Raw genomic sequence first — 23226 nt, 5'->3', positions numbered from 1 at the left:
GTCGCAGCACGTGCACAGCCTCTCGTTCCTCAACAACACCCCCGAACTCTCAGGGAGTCTGATTTACTTTGGCTTCAGCCACTGACAGTAAACAATGGGAGAAGCCAAATTGACTCCGCGGGCAAAGAAAAACATTTTCATTTATAAATGTTGCACGGCAGCAAAATATAAAAATTAGATGAATGTAGAAGCTCCAATAGGGCTGCAATTTAGTGCTGTAAGTTCTCAATTTTACCCAGGGAGGTCCTGTAATGGAAAGTTTGGCTCATTATGTTTGCAAAATAAGTAAAAGAAACTCCGCTGAACTGAGGCACAAAATGTTCCGGGCAAGTGTTTGACGTCAGATAGCACAAGCATTAATGTTAGGTCATTTCTCTAGTGTGCATAAGGCTGACAGCTAACACGTGAACGATTTCTCTGGTGACCAAAACCTTTAGGAGCGCTAAATGCTCCTCTGTATTTATATTTCTTAGTTTGGCTGAATGTAAAATATTAATTGAAGTGATCAGAGGCTGAGGAAGTTTGTGCACTTGTCGGATTATCAAACAGCGTCTGAAACATCTTTCTGAAGACAGCGCTGAGGGTTGGTGCGTCTGAACATTTCAACAAAAACACAACAAGCGCACCACTTCAGGGAGCGGTCGGCCTCATGTGTAGAGGTGAGGATGAACGCAGGATCTGAGCGTCTCTCTGAAGCTGTTGTTGTATTCTTCGGTTCAAACTGCTACTTCTGTCACTTTTCATGTGAACAAACGAGCGCAATACTATGAATGGCGAGGAGGGACTGTCCGGAAGTGTTAGCATTATCCCCATCGGAGTTATTATCGTGTCTCTCTATGACAGCAGGCTTGACTTCAAGTGTGGCCAGTTGGAACTGCTATAAAAAGCCGAGATGTAGTCAGACACAAGCTGCACCAATGTCTGATTATTGTTATCACACTGTTTTAATCCTTCTAAAGCGGTATGTCCACAGCTCCATTAACAGGATGTCCTTCGGTCAAATCTGATCAGTTACAGTAGCTGTTTTTAGAAGAAATTTCAGGTTAAATTAGCTTTTTGGTACATTATAACAAATGAATTTATGTTTCTAAGATGTGTATTTTACTTGAATTGAGGTCATTTGCTCTCAGGATGTCACTTCAAACATACAGGGCAGCTTTGTTCACTAAAAATGCCTCTGGAGGAGCCTCACTACAAAGGAGTGAAAAAAGGGGGAAGGGGGTTAGAAATATGGGGCTAAGTTTAAATAAGAAACTGCACAGGAAAGCAGGAAGATAAGCGTTTGAAAAGTCTGATTTAACAGCACTCCTGCACTTTATGTGAGCGTATGTGAGTGAGCGAGCATGTTTGTGTACTTGCTGCACTGGACAGGCTTTAATAATTGACGGAGCTGCCAGGGAGGACGTTAAACACCCACAGATTCACCCGTTTGCAGGGGATTCTTCAGCACAAATGTGTGTGTTTGTGTGTGTCAGCAGTCACCCCTGACATTAGCAGCATTAGAGAAAATCAGAAGAACCACCAAGAACATCCAGGCTGTGTTCTAAGGTGAAGTTAAGGAGTAAACAGTTAATTAGCTCTGGGTATTGAACACATCGGGTTATTTTTAAGATCCATGAATATAAACTTCATACAAACACCAAATATAACAACTTTTCTGACTTTGAATAGATCCTTTAGCGATAAACATTGTTAAACACTTTGTATCATCATTAAACATAAGTATTTTTTAAGAAAAGGTTTAAAAGTATAGGAGATGGACCCACTGTAAGCATAATAAAAAAGTAGTCATTCATTTTGAATAACATTAAAGTGTGCTGAAATATAGATGTCTTAGTTTGTATTTTACTGCTATAGGTGGTTTATGTTCCCTGGATTTACTTCTGTAAATGCTGATGTTAAACTTCAGCGATGGGGCAGACTTTGTTAGATTAACGTGCGCTTTGCTTGCTCATTATAATAATGATCAGCAACAATACATGAGTCTGTTAAACACCTAAACGACAGGCAGTTTCTGGGTGTTTTTTGACTCACTGTGGGCTCTTTTTGCACCTCTATGGAAACTGTACAACCATTGCAAGAAGTAGAAAGGACTCAAAAAGGTCTTCTGTGCTATATGACTCAGTTATGATGTAATAAAAACAAATGCTGAATTAATTTACAGATTCATTTCACAAAAAAATTAAAAATCTGGAATTAACATTAGCAACATTTTCCCAATATTTACTCTTGAAAAATGTCTACATACTGTCTGCTTCCAGTTTTATTTGTCCCCATGCTCGTCTTCTATCTGCTCTCTAAGCACAGCCTGAGAAGTTCCTGATTTTTTTTGTCAATCATGTAGACTTTTCAGCAATTTTAAGCTTAGATTTGGTTATTTTCCTGATAGGAGGTGTCACAGATGAGTAGTTTAAGGTCGAAAATCCATCGATTCTTTTTGCAGTTTCTGGTTTTGGAGGTGAGAGGGTTAAACAACTTAAAGAACAAATTAATACACGACAGCAATATAGTCTCCCATTTTCTCCTTTCCTCTCCTTTCATTCTTAATTACTATCCCGAATCATTTTTCCTAATAGTTATTGCTGCGGTACATTTCCCCTCAGTTAGAACCCAGAATGACACAGAAAGAACATCTTCAGAGTTATTCATCTTTTTTTCCTTCCTTCACGTCTTTCTCTCGTTCCTGCTCGACTCCAGCCACACACATTCACCAGAGGAACATTAGGAGGTCAGTATCATTCAACTGCAGACCTGGGGCCATTATATTAAAAGAAGAAGCCCTCTGTGATATTAGGCTTTAACTGTATGTGGTTGAATGAATGCCTGTAGAGTATTTCCATCTATTTCTGTGTGTTAGTAAAAGAAAAACCAAGTGGGGAAAAAAGGCATCTGATGCAGTACTGTGGAGCTCACAGAATCTATTCTCAGCACATCTCTGACCAATCTTGCTGTCAAGGTTAAGGATTTCTCTTGACACGATGATACAGCAGCACATACAGCCACACATGCATCCTGTGCGTGAAACAAGGATGCGAACACGCTTACAGTCTGCCGGCTGCAAATTACATCCACCGACGCAAAGTGAGGTCACACTGAGAAATTAACTCTACCTAAAACAATCCTTCACTCCATCTCCTCCTGCTGTCTCACACTGTGTCTGAGGCAGCCTGAAGTGTGGAGATAAAACAGCGGCATCTTAATCTGTGGGTGGCACAAGCCAACAAAGCAGGCAATTAGGATTATAATTTACAGTTCCCTTGCCCTTCTCTCCTCTCTCTCCCTTGTCTTTTATATATTCTCTCCACTCATCCCTCCTTTCCACCCATGAATTAATGTCTTTATGTGTGTCATGTGTGTGTCCCCACAGAGCAGCACGAGCATTTGGAGAGTACCTGTCCCACACACACCCTGAAAACCGAAACGGATCAGGTCAGCGTCTCTGCCATTTGTTCATCCCTCTGTTGTGTTCTGCATATTCCGCTGTGGACTTAATCCTTCCTCCACCTGGTGCACCTCATCTTCCATTGAAATGCCACGCCGTGTTCATTAGCGTGTCACGACAACAGCTGATAGCCGAAGAAAGATGATGATATTATCCTCTGTGTCATCCTCTTCTTTCCTCCTCTTTCTCAGTTTTCTTTAGCACCTCGGTGCCTTCTTTAACACTAATGTCTTTATTTCCGTCTCCTTGTTTCATGTTCTAGCTCATCTCCTGTGTGAAACGTTGGTGGGTCCTGACCCGGAGTTGCAAAGTGACAAGATTGGCCCCGACAACAACAATCACCTCCACTCGTGCTCCAACACAAAGGGCTGTAAAGACAAACCGGAGCCCAGTCTAGTGAAGCAGCCGCTGGGCTTACTCCAGCCCCCTCCCCCTGCCATCACCATTTCTACCAAGCCACCGCGGCTGTCCCTCGAACGCAGCTTCTCAGCAGAGGAAGACCAGCAGAAGTTTGTGGAGTGCACCCTGCAGCCGGCCCGCGTGTACACCATCACCACCCAGCACGGTATGCTGATGAGCAGCGGCCGGGGCAGCAAGGAGAGCTTAGAACTGGACGTCCTAAAGGAGAAGCCGGGGAGTGGCGGGGTGGGATCTAGAGGTGTGTCGGTCCAGCCCTCCACTTCCCCATCCTCCGCTTCATCATCTCCAACGCAATACCACCGCGCCAGCAGCGGCCGTGGCACCAGCAGCAGCCACCATCACAGCAATCATCACCACCACGGCAACCACCACTCGAATGCACCATCCGGCAGCGGAGGAGGCGGCAGCGGGGCCAGCGGAAGCAGCAGTAGCAACCAGCAGCAGTTAACTGTGGCAGGGTCCCACTCCCATCATGCAGCGCACCACCACGCCCACCACCACCATCACCTGTCCCAACCTCCGCTGCAGACCTCAGTCAGCGCCCACAACATCCGCAGCTGGGGAGAGGGCGGGAAAGCGGAGGCGGAGTGCAGCGGTTTGGCTTGTGACTCGTGCAGCGGCGCTCCGTCGCGCAGCCAGGGCTCGCTGGACCTGGAAAGCGCGTCCAGAGAGGCAGGCAAGCAGCACCGACGCCTAGAGCGGATGTGGAGTGTGGACCGGGTGACTGGGCTGGAGAGAGGTGAGAGGGCGGAGGACACAGAGGAAGGGAGAGGCGCTGAAATCCAAACGAAGGGTGGGAAGGGTGGCGGCGAGGTTGTCGAGGACGCCGTGTGGCAGGGAGTGGCGGGATGTGGGACCAGAGATGAAATAGCATTTGACTGCTTCAAGTACAATACACAGTTAACATGAGATCCAGCTGTTTCTGCGGCTGTCTTTTTAATCTTGCATGAAAGTAGTCACTAAAAAAGAAACACCAAAAAGCGTATTTGCCCTGTGAATACAAAAATGTTGTTCTGCAAGGCTCAATAGTAGACTATAGTTACAGCGGTTTCAAAAATGCTAGAAAATGACAAAATGTAGGAAAACTCAAAACTACTCAACAAGCATTAAAAGGGTCAATAAATAATTGTGGGACCTTTTGTATCATAATTGAGATTTTTACCGTTTTCAGGCCTAAAAATCAACATGGCCGCCTATAACCAAACACCACATGGCATTTTTACACAAAGATTCTTCTAAATATTCAATATAACAAGATATATAACAAGATTAAAAATGCCATAAAGTCTGGTTCAAAATTTACCAGAAAGTCAGCACAACAGTAGCATTTCTTGAGTGATAATTATATTGGATGGCATTCAGAGGTATTCTTGCTATTTCTGCCACTGCCTGAAGGCATTTTAGTTGAAAATTAATATCCATTGAAACTGCTGTCGTTTGTGACAGTTTAATTATAGTTGTTTAGAAGGAGCAGCACTTCCCACTTGAGTGTCAAACAAGTAAGAAAATCACACTTTAGTAATAAATACCTTCTAAATATTTGAGTTAAGTTTCATTTTGAGCTCAAAAACACTGGCTTTCCCAAGTTTGGATAAATAAAAGAGATAATATCCATGACTATGAGCTAATATTACACTTCAACACACTTCCTTCAAATCTATTTCTTCTCAGGTCCGCCGGGGTTGAGGGTTTGATGTTGGATGTGACGTGGTGGTCTGTATTTCTGACTCTTCGTCTCCCCGTCTCTCTCCTCTGCTGTCTCTCCCCTTGTGTCTCCCTCTCTCCATTTGTGGAGTGGTGGACTGTGAAGTGCTGGTGCTGCTTTTTGTGCCTTCATTTTTCTAATATATTTATGACCACATTTGCCCAATGTGGCACGTAGATTCTTCGTTGTCTGCTTAACCTTGGAATCCTCATTCTTTTTCCTCCCCCTCCTCTCTGATTTGCAGAAGACACCAACTGGTTCCCAAAGGAAAACATGTTCAGCTTTCAAACTGCCACGACAACCATGCAGGCGTGAGTGTCCGACGTTTATCTACACCTAACATGTACATAAACACGCATACATGAGCACCCAGTCACAGTACCTGGAAGGTCAGAGTAAACTGACCATGCTGCTGTTTTTGCTTGTTTTAGTCCATTAACTGCATACTTATCACCACCAACCATTTTCCAAAGCATGCCATTGGCTCTCAGATTGATTTCCTATCTAGGCGGCCATTGACCTTCATCGGAGCAAGCTGTAAAAACCACCTTGCAGACTCCCTTAAAACTTGCTCAAGGAGGACCGTCCATCACAGTGAATACTTTGTCAATGCTGTTTTTTGTTAGAGTTAAATAATTGATGCAGTTGCAAGCAGGGCTTGTTGAAAGATCATTTGACATTCAAGGAAGAAAAACAACAATCATTTATTGCTTACAATAAGCAATGAATTGAATGAATAAATTAATTAAACGTGTTAATTGGAATACAAGTGATAAGTTGTTGACATGCAACAACTTTATTGTCTAATTATAGCACAACTACACCGAATGAACCCAAACACGTGTATTTTGGTAGCAGGAAGATTTGGTTTATGCAGTCTGGGCTAAAAAAATGCTTCACAAATGTAAGGAAACAGAAAAATTATCATGCAAATATGAGTCTGTGGGTCAATATATAATTGCAGTACTCTTTGTAACATAGTTGACATTTTTGCTGTTTCCAGGCCTAAAATCAACATTTCTATTATTCTAACTCAACACCACATGGTATTTTTAGACAAAGATTCCACTAAATATTATATATACAACTGAATAAAACTGAAAGTTATTTATAAAGATATTGTCGTAAACCTGTTGATTACTTTATATTAACTCAAAACCTTGGAGTCTGGTCAGCCTTTTCTTCAGGAGGAAATGACATCATGTGGAGCAGGTTAGGTTAATTAACACTTCCTGGAGAGGTGTTTTTGTAATGGGAAACTTGGTTGAAAGTGATTTCTGGGACACATATCTTATTTATTTTCCATATAAAACTTGATATATTGGCAAAAAAGAAATACCTCTCATGATTATCTCAACTTAAACAATTACAAGCTCATTTTATTATTGTTTAACTAATTAGAAGGTGGTTGTTATTAAATTTGGACAGTTATTTAGTTGACACTTTAGTGATATTCAGTCATTTTTTATTAAGTGATTCTTTCCATAAAAAACATTAGTTTTTCTACTTTTAATAAAAAGGTATGCAAGATATATCCCATGGACTTCAAATGTCCCTCAGTTATACATCGACCCCTCTGTTTTAGTCTAAGTTTATCCGTGGGAGTGTGATATCAGCTTGTCTCAGGAGCATCGCGGCTGTAAAAGATATCTCAACTGTCACAACCGGTTCGCATCAAAATGCTGAATCTCCCACAGTTTCCAGCAATCTGTTTCTGTCCGTCATCCTCATTTTGATCTCTTTTAAAACCGTATCTCTCTCGCTCTCACCTTTCATCTCGTATTAGGTGCTCGTTAGATCATGTTCTGAGCGCACAGTCGGCCGGCACGCTGCATAAGTGGCCATTCATTTGGCCCATTAAACGAGCACAGACCAGCAGCAATTACGTGGCCTTACCAGTTGACTTTTTTATTCATGGAGGTCGAACAATAACTTTTTGTCTCATTATGTTTCTCGCAGTTCTTTCCCCTCTCTGTGTATTTATTTGCTCACTGTTATCTAAACTGTGCTCCCCCCCCCCCTTTCTCTCTTTGCTTCTTTTCCTGCATGCTAATTAATCTCGGGACGCTCAAACAGGATATCGTGAGTATTCTTCCCTGCCTGCTTTTTTATCTTCTCCGTTTACTTACCTCTTAACCTTAAATGCTGTCCCCTTAGCTTTGATGTTTACCATTTAACCTTCATCCTTGGGCTGCATTTGCTGAGGTAGAGGAAACTAATCGCTACAAAGCAGAATGATGGAGTATATGTGAGCACACATGTGCAAGCATGTGGGTTTTCACAGCTGGTGCTAGGAAGCGGTTGAAATCTGTTTAAAAAAAAAACAAAACTCTTAATATGGAAAAACCTACATGTAACATTTTTTTCTGTAAGGATTGATTTTCTGACAGCTATAAATGGTCAAATAGAAGCCCAGTCAGCACAAATGAAGTCTTAATTCACATAAAGAGGTTGAAAATTGAGCTACAGGGTTTTAATGCAACAGCAGGGATAAGTTCCAGTGTAATCATCGCAGCTGAGTAAGTCAAGAAACTGTCCCTGCATGTTGGATGACCTAAACCCTTCCAGCTCACATCCACCTTGCAGCTTTTTCAATTTCTCAGACACACACACTCACTCACTCACCGAGTTGGGCCATTTAAAATTTTGTGGCAGTCGTGTTAGTGCTCTAATTCTGCTCCACAGCCGGCCTAATTATCGCCGAGTCTGTGCTGGCTGACTTTAGTTTGGAGCCGAGTGTGGAACTTGGCTTCGGAGAGGTTTGATGAGAACAAGTGTTTATGGTGCGAAAATGTGAATCCCCAGTGTCTTCTGTTCAGTTAGAGTTTAGCAAGAAGTCAGCTATCAGTCAGTCAGTTTGAGCTGTCTGTTTAACAGGAGATCATTAGCTTCATCAAGTGGTACAAAGCAGCTTGAGCAATTAGACACCCGCTAACATTAACGCTGAAGATGTATTAACAAGAAGAACCGTGACATTTCATTGTGCATACCCCTCCTGCTCCAACACACCACCTCACTAAACCCAACTAACCTGAGCCGCTACTGAACGCAAACATTTGCTAAGTTTTCTTTGTTCTGCTGATCAAACCAATCTCCTGCTGCTGGCTCTAAGCAAACATATTATTGCTTCTAGTGATGTTCTGTATTTCTATTATTGTCATGAAAGGACCAAAACCAACCATGAATTACTTCCAATGAAAACTGTTTCCTGGATAGCTAAAGATATACTGTGACACTGACCTAAATTGTTTATTACAAACACGTCATTGAGACACTCCATTAGAATAAATGGAGGCACGGAAGTTTATTATAATAAGTCAACAACACAGACACCAACCCAGTGTTATAAAAGCTCTGTAAAGTTTCAAACGTGTGCAAATCTGTGGATGAATGTAGGCTTTGACATGAAATATTTACTCTTGTTTGAGTTGCAATTAAAGTCCCTCTCCAGTCATTGATTAAAGCCCTAAAAAAAAAAAAAAAGATGGAACTTTCCACTGTTGCATCCTTTAGAATAGAGGTGTCAAACTCATTTTAGTTCAGTGGCCACATTCAGACCAATTTGATCTAAAATGAATAGTAAAATTACAGCATTATAACCTATAAATAACCACAACTCCTATTTTTTCCTTTGTTTTAGTGCAAAAAAAAGTACATTCTGAAAATGTTCACATTTCAGGAATTTTTATTTATTTTTTTACTAAACATTATCAACAACCCGAAATTTCTCAAGAAAAATAGGTTAACTTTCAGCAGCATCATGCCTCTGTTTATCATTTACACATTACAATTTCCAGAAAACATTTAGTCACAGCTATGTGGAACTGAATGATATAGAATTTTACTTTATGATCAAAGCAACAAATGTGACACTGAAAAACAAAAATCAACTAAAACAAGAGAAAATGTTTCAAAAATTAGACACAAATCGACACAAAAATCGAAAAATAAAAAAAGGAGACAAAAAACAAAAAGACAAATGATACAGAAAATGAATAAAGCAAAACACAAAATGGCAAAATAAGAACAAAAACACAAAATATTACAAAAACGACAAAATGAACGAGCAATGTAGTATTTTACTTTATGATCAAAACAACTTTTCAGGGTCTAGAAATAATTTTAAATTTACAGTTTTACAAATTTATAATTTACATTTAATGTCTTATCTGTAATTTTTACACTTTACAAAGTCATTCTGTGGGCCGGATTGGACCCTCTGGAGGGCCGGTTTTGGGCTGCAGACCGCATGTTTGACACTCTTGTTTTAGAATGTGCAGATCTACTCGCTGCAGCTTCAGCACATCAGCTCACCGGTGGTTAAACACTGTAGAACTCCTCTCGGCAACACAGTGGAAAGCTGAGAACTAATACTGGAAACACTTCAGCCAGCATATAAAGCATATAAAAGATAGCATATAAAGATGCCATATAGGCATGATGATAAGCTTCAAAAAAAGTATTTTCACCGAATAGGGCCTGTTTTTGAGGTACCTCTGTCAAATTTTTAAAACTTCATGGCAACTCATTTATGACTGCCCCAATCTAGGCAGAAAAGTTTAGGGAGAAGAACCCACACATTCCTGGTTTTGGTCTTTTCATGCAAGTTTTCAAATTAAAATAAGAAAGAATAATGCCGGCCTTTATCATTGAAGTGACAAGATGTTTTGGGGGAGTTTTACTACCCAGGTTCCTCCACTTTCCCAGAATCTAAGTAGCCACAGTGGAGTACCATTAAAACACACAGACCATTATGTTCAGCAGGGTTGGAGATGCTCTTTCTCCATCTCTGATTGGAACAAATATTAACAAGTTTCACAGAATCGTTCCTTAAGTCCGCCGAAAAGATAATCGCACATTGAGAGTGATACATTTCACACAGTGTTTGTACCTTGACACGTAAAAGTCCAGAGCGAGCTCAGTGCTATCACCTTCTGCCAGTTCAGAGCATGTTCCAGTTTCACACTGGCTCGAGTAAATGAACGGCAGGCTTCCGCAATAACTTTGCTGCTTGCTAGGAGATGATGGGTTTAACATAGAAGAATGCATCCGTGAAAAATGGCTGCATACCGGGCTGTGAAAAAGAAGAAGTATGAAACAGACAGCGGTGAAGAATGTGCAGCTGCTGCTTCTTCTTCCAGCCTCCAGCAGCTGAATTAAGCCAATGTAAGCTCCAAACTCAACATAACTTTAAAATTCACATGAGGATATAAAACAAACAAGCTTGACTGATTCTGGGAAAGTGTCAAAAAGTGTAAAATCCCCCCCCCAAAAGCTCACAATTTTTTTTTAAAGAAGAGCAAATGAAACAAAGTCACATAAGGTCATGAGATTAGTGCTTCTATTGGGTGACGGATTATATCACATGCAGGCTGGTGTGTTTGTTTCAAGGGTGAGAAGAATAGAAAATTTGAGCTGGGTGATGTGATTTGCCTCTCTGGTCTTTATAGTAAAAGCTATCTGCTGCCTACCTACAACGGCGTCCCCTTCACAGCTAAATAAACCCCTGCAGCTAAAAAAACAAAACAAAACCTGCACTGTCCTACCCCCCCCCGCCTCGCTATGCCTGCATTCTCCCTCTCTCATCCCTTTAATACTGTGCCACGTCCTGGCAGGGCTTTCCGGGGATTTATGCAGAGAAAAAGGAGAGAGAGGGAGCAGGATTCGGCACAAGTCATCCAGAGGTACGAAGCGTCACCCCCCCAGTCAGCCTCTGCTTTGCTTCGTTTCTGGCGACGTAGCGCCGCTGTTGCTTATTTACAGCCGTATCTAATGTGACTAAGCTAAAGAGTCAGAACATGGCACGCGAAGGTGTGAGGAAGTCAGCGGCTCTCAAAAGCACCGGGATCTGCTTACAGTGCCTCAATTTCTGGGTCAGAGTTGAACCGCCAACCTCGGTGAATCACACCTTTATTCCCTTAATATAACTGAAAAGATCAAAACGGGCACATACTGTATAGGCAGTTTAAGCTTTTTTTTAAACTATACATCAGCTGCAGAAGCTTCACCATTTACACCCACAGTACAGTAAAAGCAGCTGCATGTTGTTCAATCTTTTTGTGCTTTTCCCTAAAATATATCTTGCATAATGAGGAAGGACTGACATCTTGAAGCTAATTGTGAGGCTCTGTAACACTTGGAGGAGCAATGACTCCAGTAACAAGTTCAGAAGCCATCCCACTCAGGCCCAAATGCTGCGACACAAAGGGGCAGATGGCGAATGTGACACCAGGCAGTACATCTCAATCCCTTTGACATCTCCGCGTCATCCATCTGCAGTGTCAGCATCATTAACTGTATGCGATATTTCTTCAAAATGAGTGATTTGAACATGAAAAAACAGCAGAGCAAACTTTTAGGAACACTTGACTGGCTGCTAATTAAAATAATATGTCACTATCTTCCACCTGAGGCAGTTACATTTCCAAGTGCATGTTTATTTTTTCGCATTGTGGCCTTTTAGCCACACTAAGCTTGGTATTCAACCACCAAAATCAGAACAACCAGCACAAAGCGAATGAATTAGAAAAAGCCAGCTTTGTGTCTCAGCATGAAACAGAGTAAATTTCACATGGGAGCTGGGATCTCTTGATGCAATCGTCAGACTTGGTGAAACACTTTGTTCCTCAGCCCTTTTTCTCTCTGTGCTGCTAACAAACACTTTGAAAACAGAAAGCCTCTTTGCGGAGATGCTGTAAAGCTGCTCACTGAAGACTGAAGCAAACACGAGTGTGGATTAGAAACTTTTGACACATAAATGGAATTTTAAAATGGCCCTGAATTAGTTTAAACATGGGCTAAGCTACAGAGCAGGAGGGGAGGGGGACTGGTTTTATTGGAACCAACACTGGAGTGGATGCCAATATCCATTTTAGGGAGTAAAAAAGCTTTTTGTATCAATTTGTTCACTATTTTAAAGATTAGTTTGATCAAATTTAAATGATTAATTTTCCTTTAAAAAAAATCTAATAAGTGTATAAAAGGTTTTTAAGTGTATTTAGCAGCTTTCAGGACAAAATTGTTAAAAACTTTCCCTACTAGTGAACAAACACTAGAGTGGTTTTACGTTTTTTTGATGGTAGATTTTCTAGAACATGTGTTTATTCTTCAGGTGCTTGTGCACTGTGCTAGTGCTGCTGTTTTAAGGTATTAAACCGCTGCACAGTGTACTTATTACAGTTTTGTTTTATGATAATCCCAAGTGCTCCCATTCATTCGAAGCCTTGGATCATTGGAAACTTTTACACTGAACTGAGCAGTATTCCAGTCACCATTTTCTAAAACTGTTTCTGCAGCTTAACAATGACTGGAGCCAAAAACAAATTAGATGGAGAAATTTTTAAAAAAATAATTTCCATCAGTTTAAAATACAGACATTGACATCAATGTCACCGATTATTACCGACTTGCATGCAGGACCTGAAGCCAGAGGATGGTCCTCATCTGATCCCTACATCCTGCTGTGTTTGTACTGATGCACTGTTCTCTGTAAATCCAACAAAATAATGAAGATAAATTTAACTGCAATTAAAAATAAGCAGCATACAAAGCAAAAGTGAAAGAGCCATTTCAGCATTGCGCTTAATCACACCGTTACTTCAAGAGTTCTCAATTTTTTTTCTGCACTCTTCAGTGCGAGATGTTTCCTCTTTTATCATGCAGAACTGATCTCCAAAAAAAACCCAAAAAACCCAACAACAATGCACTCTGAATTATGCAAGGCCGGGCTCCAAATCCCATACTTTGTCTTTTTTACTTTAAGCACGTACTACAGCTGCCCTCACAAAGGCCATTTTTATTTCTGGCAGGCTAAATTTTTCTCTGGCATTCTACATTGTGTGGCAGTATGGAAGCTGGGAAGCACCCAGAGTAGGAGTTCTTATAGGAAGTGCTGCCTCTTCCTTTGTTTAATCAGTCATTCGAGCTGTTGCCGCATACGAAAATAAATTCTCCACGCTGTGTTTGTCAAGCAGGAGAGGCTCTCTAATAGCTGTACTTTCACTTTTTACAAACCGACTACTGACTGCGTAATTATCACATGTTCACGATCAACACAAGAGTATCCGAACAACCATTTATTACTTCTTCTACCACAAAAGTTAAGTAGAGCTATGTTCAGTAAGTACACAACAACCTGAGGCACAATGTGCATTATAACAAACTACATTACTATGTCACATAGCTGTTCAAAACATATGGTCAGTTCCGTTATTCTGCTTCACGTCCACCCACAGGTGTGTTCACACACTGCTGCCTATCCAATTAAAAGTGCAGTCCGTCAACATTCCAATTACATTTTACATAATAACCCCTATTTTATTTTAATATCTACTATTTCAGACTTTTTCCTGCTGTAAGGTCACAGCAGAGATGTGCAAATGAAACAGGAGCGGGCCGCAGACAATCAAAAATAGGTAAAATGTGCATATACCTTTAAGAAAAAGAAAGAAACCAACTCTCTCTCTCTCTATATATATATATATATATATATATATATATATATAAAAATATAAAATAAATCGAAATGAGTTAAGTGAAAAAGTGAGTTCGTGGGAGGACCTGCCAGATTGCCATTAGCTGGAGGTGGATGTGGTTTCTCTCACATTCCCCTTCAGGCTAAATCTCATTAACCGACTATACGTTTCCTTTGTGGGCAGCAGGTTTAAGGACGAGACATTCAGGGTGAAAGGTTCTGTCTGACTCACTGCATTAGTGAGTTAAGGAGCTGTGTAATTAGTGCAACATTTGCACCTTGTTTTGGCACGATGCAATTAACTTTAGGTGATAAAGTCGAGATTCATTGATGTTGCAAGGTAACTGTTGTTCTGCTGACATGAATATGGACAAAAAGACTCCTTTCCTGTTTATGCTGCCTCTATTTATGTGCTTCTCCATCACCAGATAAACATGGATATTCTTCCCACTCGCACATAACCACATGCAGAGACCATTAATAATGAGTGTTGACTGGTAGCTTGGTGTACTGACAGTGCATGTAGAGGCGACATGGGAGGGGCTCGGGAAGATAAAAGGATGTTTATCTGGGGCTCTTGCATAGAACATTATGTCAGGATGAGGCACAGAGTCACAAGGAGAAAAAAAACCTACCCGACCCTTGATGCTGTTGGTGTTAAAGACACTAAATGAATGTGAAGTGGTGACGCAAAACCTGAGTGTTTAATTACACAAACATACAGTTTCACTGACAGGTTTAGTGCTGCTAGGTGACATGAAAACATTTTCAACTTCCAAGAGGTTAAAAAAAATTGGTCAAATCTACTGAAAAAAAAGTACATCTGCAGTTTTGTTAATTGATAGCAAGTGATCCGCTGTTTTAGAGCCGCTTTGCTCTCAGACAGACGAGCAACAACAAAAAAGAACGTTTCTAATTCATTTGGTTTAACTCGACTACACATTCAATCTACATATTCCTCATTTTAAGAACTGATTGTATTTTAATGGTTTCCGCTATATTAAAGGCAAGAATTCACAATACTGAGCAATCACACACCAATATCTTCAATTACTCCTCCAATAATTGCTTTTTCCAACTTCTATTCAAATCCTGTTTGATATCAATCAGGATTTATTTCTAGAGCACTTTTCATACAAACAGAAATGCAACCCGAAGCGCGTTACAGATAATAAAATGCAATAAAACAATACAAACAACCCCTACATCTACCCTCCATAAAGGACTCTAGAACACTAGAACTGAAGAAACGTTATCCAATATAACACATGCAATGAGGAAACACCAGTTTAGATCAAATTAAATAAACTAGATAAATAAATAAAATATGTATACTGTCAAAATATAGATTAGAATTATTTGTTAAAATGTACTAACAATATGTAGTGGAAAAAGACTGGCTCACTTCTCAAAAATAATCAGTTTGTAGCTTTTATTAGCAAGAAAATACAAATATTCTGAATTGAAAACTGACTAACCTTTTGGAAGTCATTCCTTATGACTGGAGCAGGAGCTGGCACATCAGGAGGTTCACTTTTCAGACTTAAACTGGCAAAAAGGCAGAAAAGATGTTGCCATAAAGGTTTCTATAGGACGTATGCATGACGTACATGCAGAGTATTAATGAGGTTTGTGATAGTTTGTATTTGCAAGTTGTTAGTGTTCATGGTGGCGATTTCAAAAGTGGATTTACACGGATAAAGCAACAGGTTTAATTGGTATTTCGGCCTCATCGCTTATATGTGGGGAAAAGGAGAGGGTAGGTTTGTCACCAAGGGCTGTCATTCTTTGATACCATTTGTGCACGTTACAATTAAGTTGAGAACAGATTTCTGGATCTCATAAACCAGACTTGATCTCAGCGACTTCTGGTTTGTTTCCTGCAGTCGTCACACTCCGCAGGTTCTCAGTTTGCCCTGCAGTTTGACTAGTGGGACAGACATTCGAGGCAGTTTGCTAAACATGTTGGGCCGCCTCTTAATCTTGAGAGCACAAACCATCCGGCTTTGCGGTAAGACTTTAATTAGAGGACTATCTTCATCTGATAGAGCAGGAGTTTCCTACAGATTCTGATAAAGGCCTGAGCAGCCGCTGGGACGTAATCAGCAGCTTCATTAACAAACACGCTGAAATGTGTCTTAGTCTTTATTCCATTAATTGTTCTGCACTTCAGCTTGCTAAAAGAAAATCCTAGCGTTGCTCCGACGTCTTCCTCTGATGAGGAGTCTACCTACTCAGTGCTAAAGCAGGGTTTCCCTTTGGCTGTTGTTACATGAATGACTCTCTTGCGTTTCATAAATCTACTCCATAAAAGATGAGAAGAGGTATTGTTGCAGTGTGGTACATTACACCCACACCGCTCCCTGCGACCACTATTTTCCACTCAGACTGACAAGGAAATGTGTATATTTAACCAATTATGTCTTTTTATAACAGAAGCTCGGCACTAAAAGTCTGCTCCTCTCCGTCTTACCTGGCTTTATTTCCCGCCCACCCCTTCCTCCTTCTCTCCTTTACATTCCGGTCCTTCCTCTGTCCTCCGTTATTCCTCCTCCGCTTTGATTTCGCTACCCACAGGAACTTCCGGAAGCATCTTCGGATGGTGGGCAGCAGAAGGATTAAAGCACAGAGTGAGTCAGATGTGTGTGTGTGTGGCTGATACGTTTGCTCAAATTGACTGTGATGTTTCTTCACCCCACCATCATCAGTGGGTTTTTTTTTGTATTTTTTTAATTTATTTTTTTCCTGTCCGTTTGGTGTTTTTGCATGTGTGTGCTAACAAGCGCTGCTGCTTTGTGGGGATTTTTTCCAAACGCTCTATTGTCGTTCCTTGAGAATTCTATATATATTTCTGGATGTGCGTTTGATAAACCAGTGATAAGAGTCTGTGCATGTGTGTATACAGATGTATGAGTGTGTGAGATGTACAGCAAGTGGCCTTTTCCTGTTGTATCGCTTCGAATGTTTGTTTTTCTGGGTGTTTTTGGTTGTTAAATTTGAAAAAATGGATATTAAATGCATTTAAAAAGACAAAGCAAGGTTGGCAACGACTGAAGCGTGTATCTGTGCGTTTGTGCAAAGAGTGTCTGTGAAAGTAAAGGACAAGGGTGTAAATCTAAAACTTATAGGACCTTTTTCAGAAGCCAGGCAGTTTTTCTGAAGGAGAAATCATTTCAAGATGTTTTTGTTCAGACATGACTTTTTGAGGTCAAAATGGGATTTTATGTCAGAAGTTGCTTTAATTACATAGGGCTCCACATTTGATCGAATATGAGCTGAAAATCACAATTTTGATCACATTAAATGAACGTTATTGTCAGTCATAGAAGTAATGATCAAATTAAGTGCTTATTTTACTTTTTTAAAAGTAACTTTTGGTCACACAGTTATCTGAGTTACTGAGTTTGGAGACTAGAGGCTTCTCTGTGTACAGACTTCCACAGCAGCCTGCATGTGGTGCGCTTAGTGATCATCTTTAAATTGTAAACGCTGTTGATAAGCAGCTGAGATGTTTTGGTACATTTTAGTTCTATTCTCTGGGAGACACGCTGCATTCAGATGAAGAACAACCTTATTTTAAGCTGTATTATGATGCCGAGATTTGTACGTTAGCAGGAATGTAGCGCAACATGGAAGTAAAAGCAGTGCTCTGTTTATGCAAATGTCAAAGTACAGTAAAAAATATTTTGTTGCACTCTTTACACGGATTTGCAAAAGTTTTGTGAAACATTTTGAGATGTCATCTGCCACATTATTAGTTGTTGTGATCGGAATACGAAGGCTGTTTGGCTCAAGATGAGAGCCAGGCCCAACAGAAGCAGGCTTTGTTTAAAAACTGACAAGCCTGAGCCCAATTAAAACTCAAATGTGACACCAACTCTCGAAATATTGCACATTGGCAGACTTCTGCTGGAGAGATTTCCTAAATCCTCAAATCTCAAGGCTGCTGACAGTCATATCAAAGTTGTTCCACACCTCAGACACTCCTGCTGTGAGGAGAAAATTATTCCGCTGGAGCTAATTTCTTCTCACATCTTCTGCATAGCTTTGGGTGAAATAATGTTCCCCTTATGGTCACAGAATCTGGTGGCATGACATATAAATGACAGAAAATTTAATGACAGAAAATTATACTGAGCCCAAGACAGCCTGAGGGAATTAAGACAAAATTTGACTATAAAAAAAAACAAAAGTTAAAGCTCTTAAGGCTTACAAAGATCACTGAATTCGTGATGCCGAGATCATAAAATAGAACAACAGGCTGACATGATTACAAAAGCTGTTTCCCAAAGGAAATCTTATGGCATCAGTTTTGCAAAAACATGTCCTTTTGATCGCAAGAAAACAAAAAAGTTGACCTTATGAATGCTTCAGCTAAAAATGAACAAAGTGCTTGAAAAGAGCAGCGGGAAGAATTAAAAAAGGGTTAGTGAGGATCTGTCAGCCTAAAAACCACACAGATTTGATTAACCGTGTCAAACACTTTCAAGCAGTCTAAAAATACTCAGAGCGCAGTGATTACAGTTCAAAGCAGAGCTGATTTTATCGCTCAGCAAATGTGAGAAACAAGACTTCTTTCTGAATCCATACGGACGATTATACGAAGAGCAACGAGCAGCAGAGGGATTGTTTGTCTGCTGTATGTTTGTTTGCTTGTTTGGCGGTTTGCACATGTAGGCAGCTTGTGCGTTTGTGCAGAGGAGGCAGGGCGTTGTATGTACGCTCTATTTGTGCACTTGTAGCTGCATCCGCCTTTGCACTCATGTGTTTTAGGTGGCGAGTGTGTAGAAGTAACGGCCAGTTTGCAGGCTTTGTTAGTGTGTGTGTGCGTGACTATCTCTCCCCGCCTGCACTAGCGTTCGCTGAGCGTAGATCGAAGAGTTTCAGCCGTTCTTGGAGCGATCCCACCCCTGTCAAGACTGACTCTCCTCATGACCCCAAAGACAGTGAGTTCACACAGACTCACACATGTGCACGAAACACGCACAAAGACACACGCAGCCACAGATGCTGACACACCGTTTCTAACAGCTGCAGACAAAAACAGGCTTCAAAACAGAGGTAACTAAAGGAACACAAAATGAATTTTTGACATGTATGTGCTTCAGAATTTTTATTTGGGTCAAAGTATAATTGAGGTACTTTTGAAGTCCATGGGATATATCTTGCATACATCTTTATTAAAAGTTAAAAAAGTTTATGTTAATTATGATCACGTCTTTACAAATTCTAGATTTATTTATAATGGAAGCAATTACTTATTTTTTAAAAAAAATGACTGGATATACCTAAAATGTCAACTAAACCGTTCAGATTTAATGACAACCACCTTCTAATTAGTTAAACAATAATAGCAGATTTGTGACCACACAACAAGCATGCATGGACAATCTTCTGAATATAATTAGGGCTTTAAGGCTGCTAAAGGAATTTTATTAGTACATGTGTGCAAGCACTGTTATTTGCTTGATAACTTGTATATCTGGCATGCACAGAGAAGTAAAAACGGACCTGGACCAGTAAGATGCAAATGTGTCCTTTTACAGATGTTAATCATAAATTCTTAATCATTTACAATCAGAAAAAAACAACAGCAGTGCAAACAATCAGGCTCAATGTGTGCAGTCATAAATTAGGCCTTTGTGCCGCCGCATTTTGACTGGCAGATCGATTACAGCTTGAGTTGGCTTTGTGCTCACTCAGTACTTTTGTCATTAATTAATTTCCATGCACAGGTGGCTCATAAGAAGTTGGAAGCCACTTAGCAGCATTTGTCAGCTCCAAAAAAAGGGTCTGGTAATCAATGCTTTGATATACGAGCCTGAGCCGTCTTACAGTCCTGCTGCAGCAATGAGAGTAAATCATCACTAGCCCAAAAGGTGTGCGTCATTCAGAACCACTGAGCGTCACTACAGCAGCATCTCACTGGAAAATAAACAGGCGTATCGACCAAACATTCCCCTCCCTCAGCATCAGAAAGCCTGTATGCACAAGAACCAACAAAAATAAATAAAAATCCAGTCACAACCATTAGCCGGGTCAATGTATAATTGTGGGACTTTTTGTATCATAGTTGACATTTTTGCTGTTATGAGGCCTAAAATGAACATGGCCACCTATAACCAAACACCACATGACATTTTACACAAAGATTCTTCTAAATATTATATATGCAGTTGAATTGAATTGAAAGTTATTTATAAAGATGTTGTAGTAAACCTGTTGACTACTTTATATTAAATAACTCAGAAAGCCTTGGAGTCTTCCAGTCTTTTCTTCAGGAGGAAATGACATCATGTGGAGCAGGTCATGTGATCTGGAATTAACACACTTCCTCGAGAGGTGTTTTAGTAATGGGGAACTTAGTTGAAGGTGATTTCTCAGACACAGATGCAATTTGTCATTTTCCATATAAAATTTGACATATTGGCAAAAAAGAAATATCTGTCATGATTATCTCAACTTCATAAAAACAACACAATCAAAACATATTTTTGAATAAGTTCATTTTATTATTTTTTAGCTAATTAGAAGGTGGTTGTTAAATTGGGACGTTATTTAGTTAACATTTTAGTGATATCCAGTCATTTTTTTATTAATAAGTGATTGTTTCCATAATAAATAATGCAATTTGTAAAGACATGATCATTAAAAAAAAACACTTCTTTTTTTAAACTTTTCATAGAAATGTATGCAAGATATATCCCATGGACTTCGAAGGTCCCTCAACTATATTTTGACCCAGCCCAGTCTAGCACTGTAAAATCCACTGAACGGCTGTAGTTGCCCTTGACTGTCTGATCTGTCGCTACGCTTGTGTCTTTTTCGTGCCGGTTCATGTGTCTGTGTGTCCCACATTTGTTACCACAGTGGAATAGATGCTCAACATTTAAATACACAAACTGGAGCGGACACGTGTAGAAACAGACAAACACAGAGCGGAGTAGGACTGACCCAGCAGAGCTTTACACTGGGCTGAAATGAAATGAGTATGCAAAAATTAGGTAGATGACATAAATGAAATAGTTCGTTTTTAAATCATTTTAACTCTGGGGCATTGGCTGAATACCTCCACCTGCACTTTTGTGTTCATGTAGGCTTGTTAATGAATGTGGACCGACGGTTTCAAAGGGAGGGATTCACATGCACCAATGTGACTGAAGCTCAGACTACAACAAAAACAACGAGAGTGTGACTTCTGTCTTTGCCATTACTCCACTATATGTTTGCATAGCAGATAGTGGTACATTAATGCTACATTTCTCTTCAAAACCTCAATTATTACTCCTTTACATTAAGGCTATCCACAACGGATCTCTTTTTAGTGCGTTCATCGTTTCTCCTTCAGCTGATCTGAGATTATGTAAATTCCAAAACATGGGTAAATTTAACTTTTGATTACATTTTTTGAACAAATTATCAAGTAATTTGTCAGATCCACCTTGTCATCAGTATTACCAATGGTGACTTATACTTGAGAGCTAAAGCCACTTCTTACAGCGCTTTTAGAATTCGTCTGCCACCTGTAGAAACACACGACCAACAGGACTTGTGCTATGACAGTTTTTTGTACAGTCTGTGCTGTAGATTGTCCCTCTTGCAATAAGGTGACATTTTGTCAGCGCAGTCGTACAGCACACTTCCTCATTTTGGCACATGAAGGCTAAAAAACACACACAGGAAAGCGTAATCTGCGGACGGTTGCACATAAATTACACAATCACACGTACAAAGTGACCGTCTCTGCTGTTGACTCTGACCCTGTCCATCTGTCTCCTTATGACCGTGGGTCTCTCTTCAACTGTGTGATGCTCTCTCTCTGTGAGTACGTCTTCCAAAATGGAGTGTGTGTGTCTCGGTCAGAGTGTCGGCTGGTACGAATGTTAACGTGAGAACGTGTGTGTGTTTGTCAGTGTCGCTATAAGGCTTTAAATAACACACCGTTTGCATGCCGTTTGTCTACGCTGATGTCTGAGCTCATGGTTATGTGTTTTTTTCTCCACCTCCATCAGTGTTTGTATTTCACACTGTGATAAAAGATAAATGAATTGTTGACGACAGTCCAGTGGTGTGGGTGACGCCTCATTCCTCCTCTTTCCTGGGGGAGAGGTATTGTTCTATGGCATTAACCTCCAGAGGATCTCTGGCGACATTAAATATCAGCCTCGCTCGTCATTTCGTCGGTTTTTTTACACTCTTCTTCAACTCCCTTTTCCAAGCAGCATCCCACCCTTGAGTTGCTATATTTTATGGTTTACAGAAGCATCACTGCAAAAATAAAAGCTGACCTGGCAGATAACTGGATTTTTGAGGCCAACACCATAATTAGGAATACAATCATTTTTTTAAAAAAAATTTCTGAAATATAAATATAAAATAGAAATATTCTGGCCCAATACTCACTATTGTTTTCAAATTAAAGTTGAAAAATCACTGTCATTGCTCTCTAGTGGCTAAAATTTGTAATGGAAGCGCTTATGCATACATGTCATTGGTAAGCTAAAGAAAAAAAAATTGTATGTGATACTGTAGTGATTTATTGTGGCAGCAGACACGCCTCTATTCATGTAATTATACGGGCCTTTTTCCAACATGTTTGCCATGAGCCCTCTGTTCAGTTTGTTTGGAAGAAGGCCATTTTTGCTGGAGGATTAAGTTTATAGTCTGAAAAGCTCAAAACATGAACAAATGCAGATATATTAATAACTGAGACTGTAGGCTGTAGCAACAATACAGACTTATTGGCAGCCAGTGACCCAGATCTAGTTCATTATCAACCTCAGTTCATCCCTTTCATCATTTATAATTATAAAAATTGCATAAAAATAATAATTTTGCACAATAAGGGACTTTTTTTTAATGTATTCCTCACACTGTTGACACAGCCCCACAAAGCTAATATCACTTCAAGCTGCAGTTACAGCCAAGAATCCGACAGCAACTTAATTAATGCTGTTAGCAGTTTAGATTTTCCTCTTGAGTTATTAAAAAAAAAAAAAAAAAGAGAGAAAAGAAGAGAAGTTTCCTTTTCAACTGTGAAAACTAAAAGTGTGTGTGTGTGTGTGTGTGTGTGTGTGTGTGGGGGGGGGGGGGGGGGGGACTAAAAATGTGCAGTGTTTTAACGATACATTCCAATTGGCATTTCATCTTTTTTCAGATCAGGCCCGTCTGTGTTAAAAAAAAAAA

General features: G+C 40.1%; 1 protein-coding gene across 1 annotated transcript in view; it reads left to right on the top strand.

Annotated features, from left to right (window-relative positions):
• nsmfa (NMDA receptor synaptonuclear signaling and neuronal migration factor a) overlaps positions 1–23226 on the top strand; it is a 54489-nt gene that overhangs the window by 12148 nt on the left and 19115 nt on the right. The window contains 6 exon segments of the mRNA XM_051938796.1: positions 3368–3429; positions 3705–4601; positions 5812–5884; positions 11183–11251; positions 16618–16670; positions 18897–18986. Of these exon segments, the coding sequence (XP_051794756.1) occupies positions 3368–3429; positions 3705–4601; positions 5812–5884; positions 11183–11251; positions 16618–16670; positions 18897–18986 (1244 nt within the window).

The sequence above is a fragment of the Acanthochromis polyacanthus genome, chromosome 18 (genome assembly GCF_021347895.1).
Source record: "Acanthochromis polyacanthus isolate Apoly-LR-REF ecotype Palm Island chromosome 18, KAUST_Apoly_ChrSc, whole genome shotgun sequence".
NCBI lineage: Eukaryota > Metazoa > Chordata > Actinopteri > Pomacentridae > Acanthochromis > Acanthochromis polyacanthus.
This window is presented reverse-complemented; position numbering and strand designations above follow the sequence as displayed.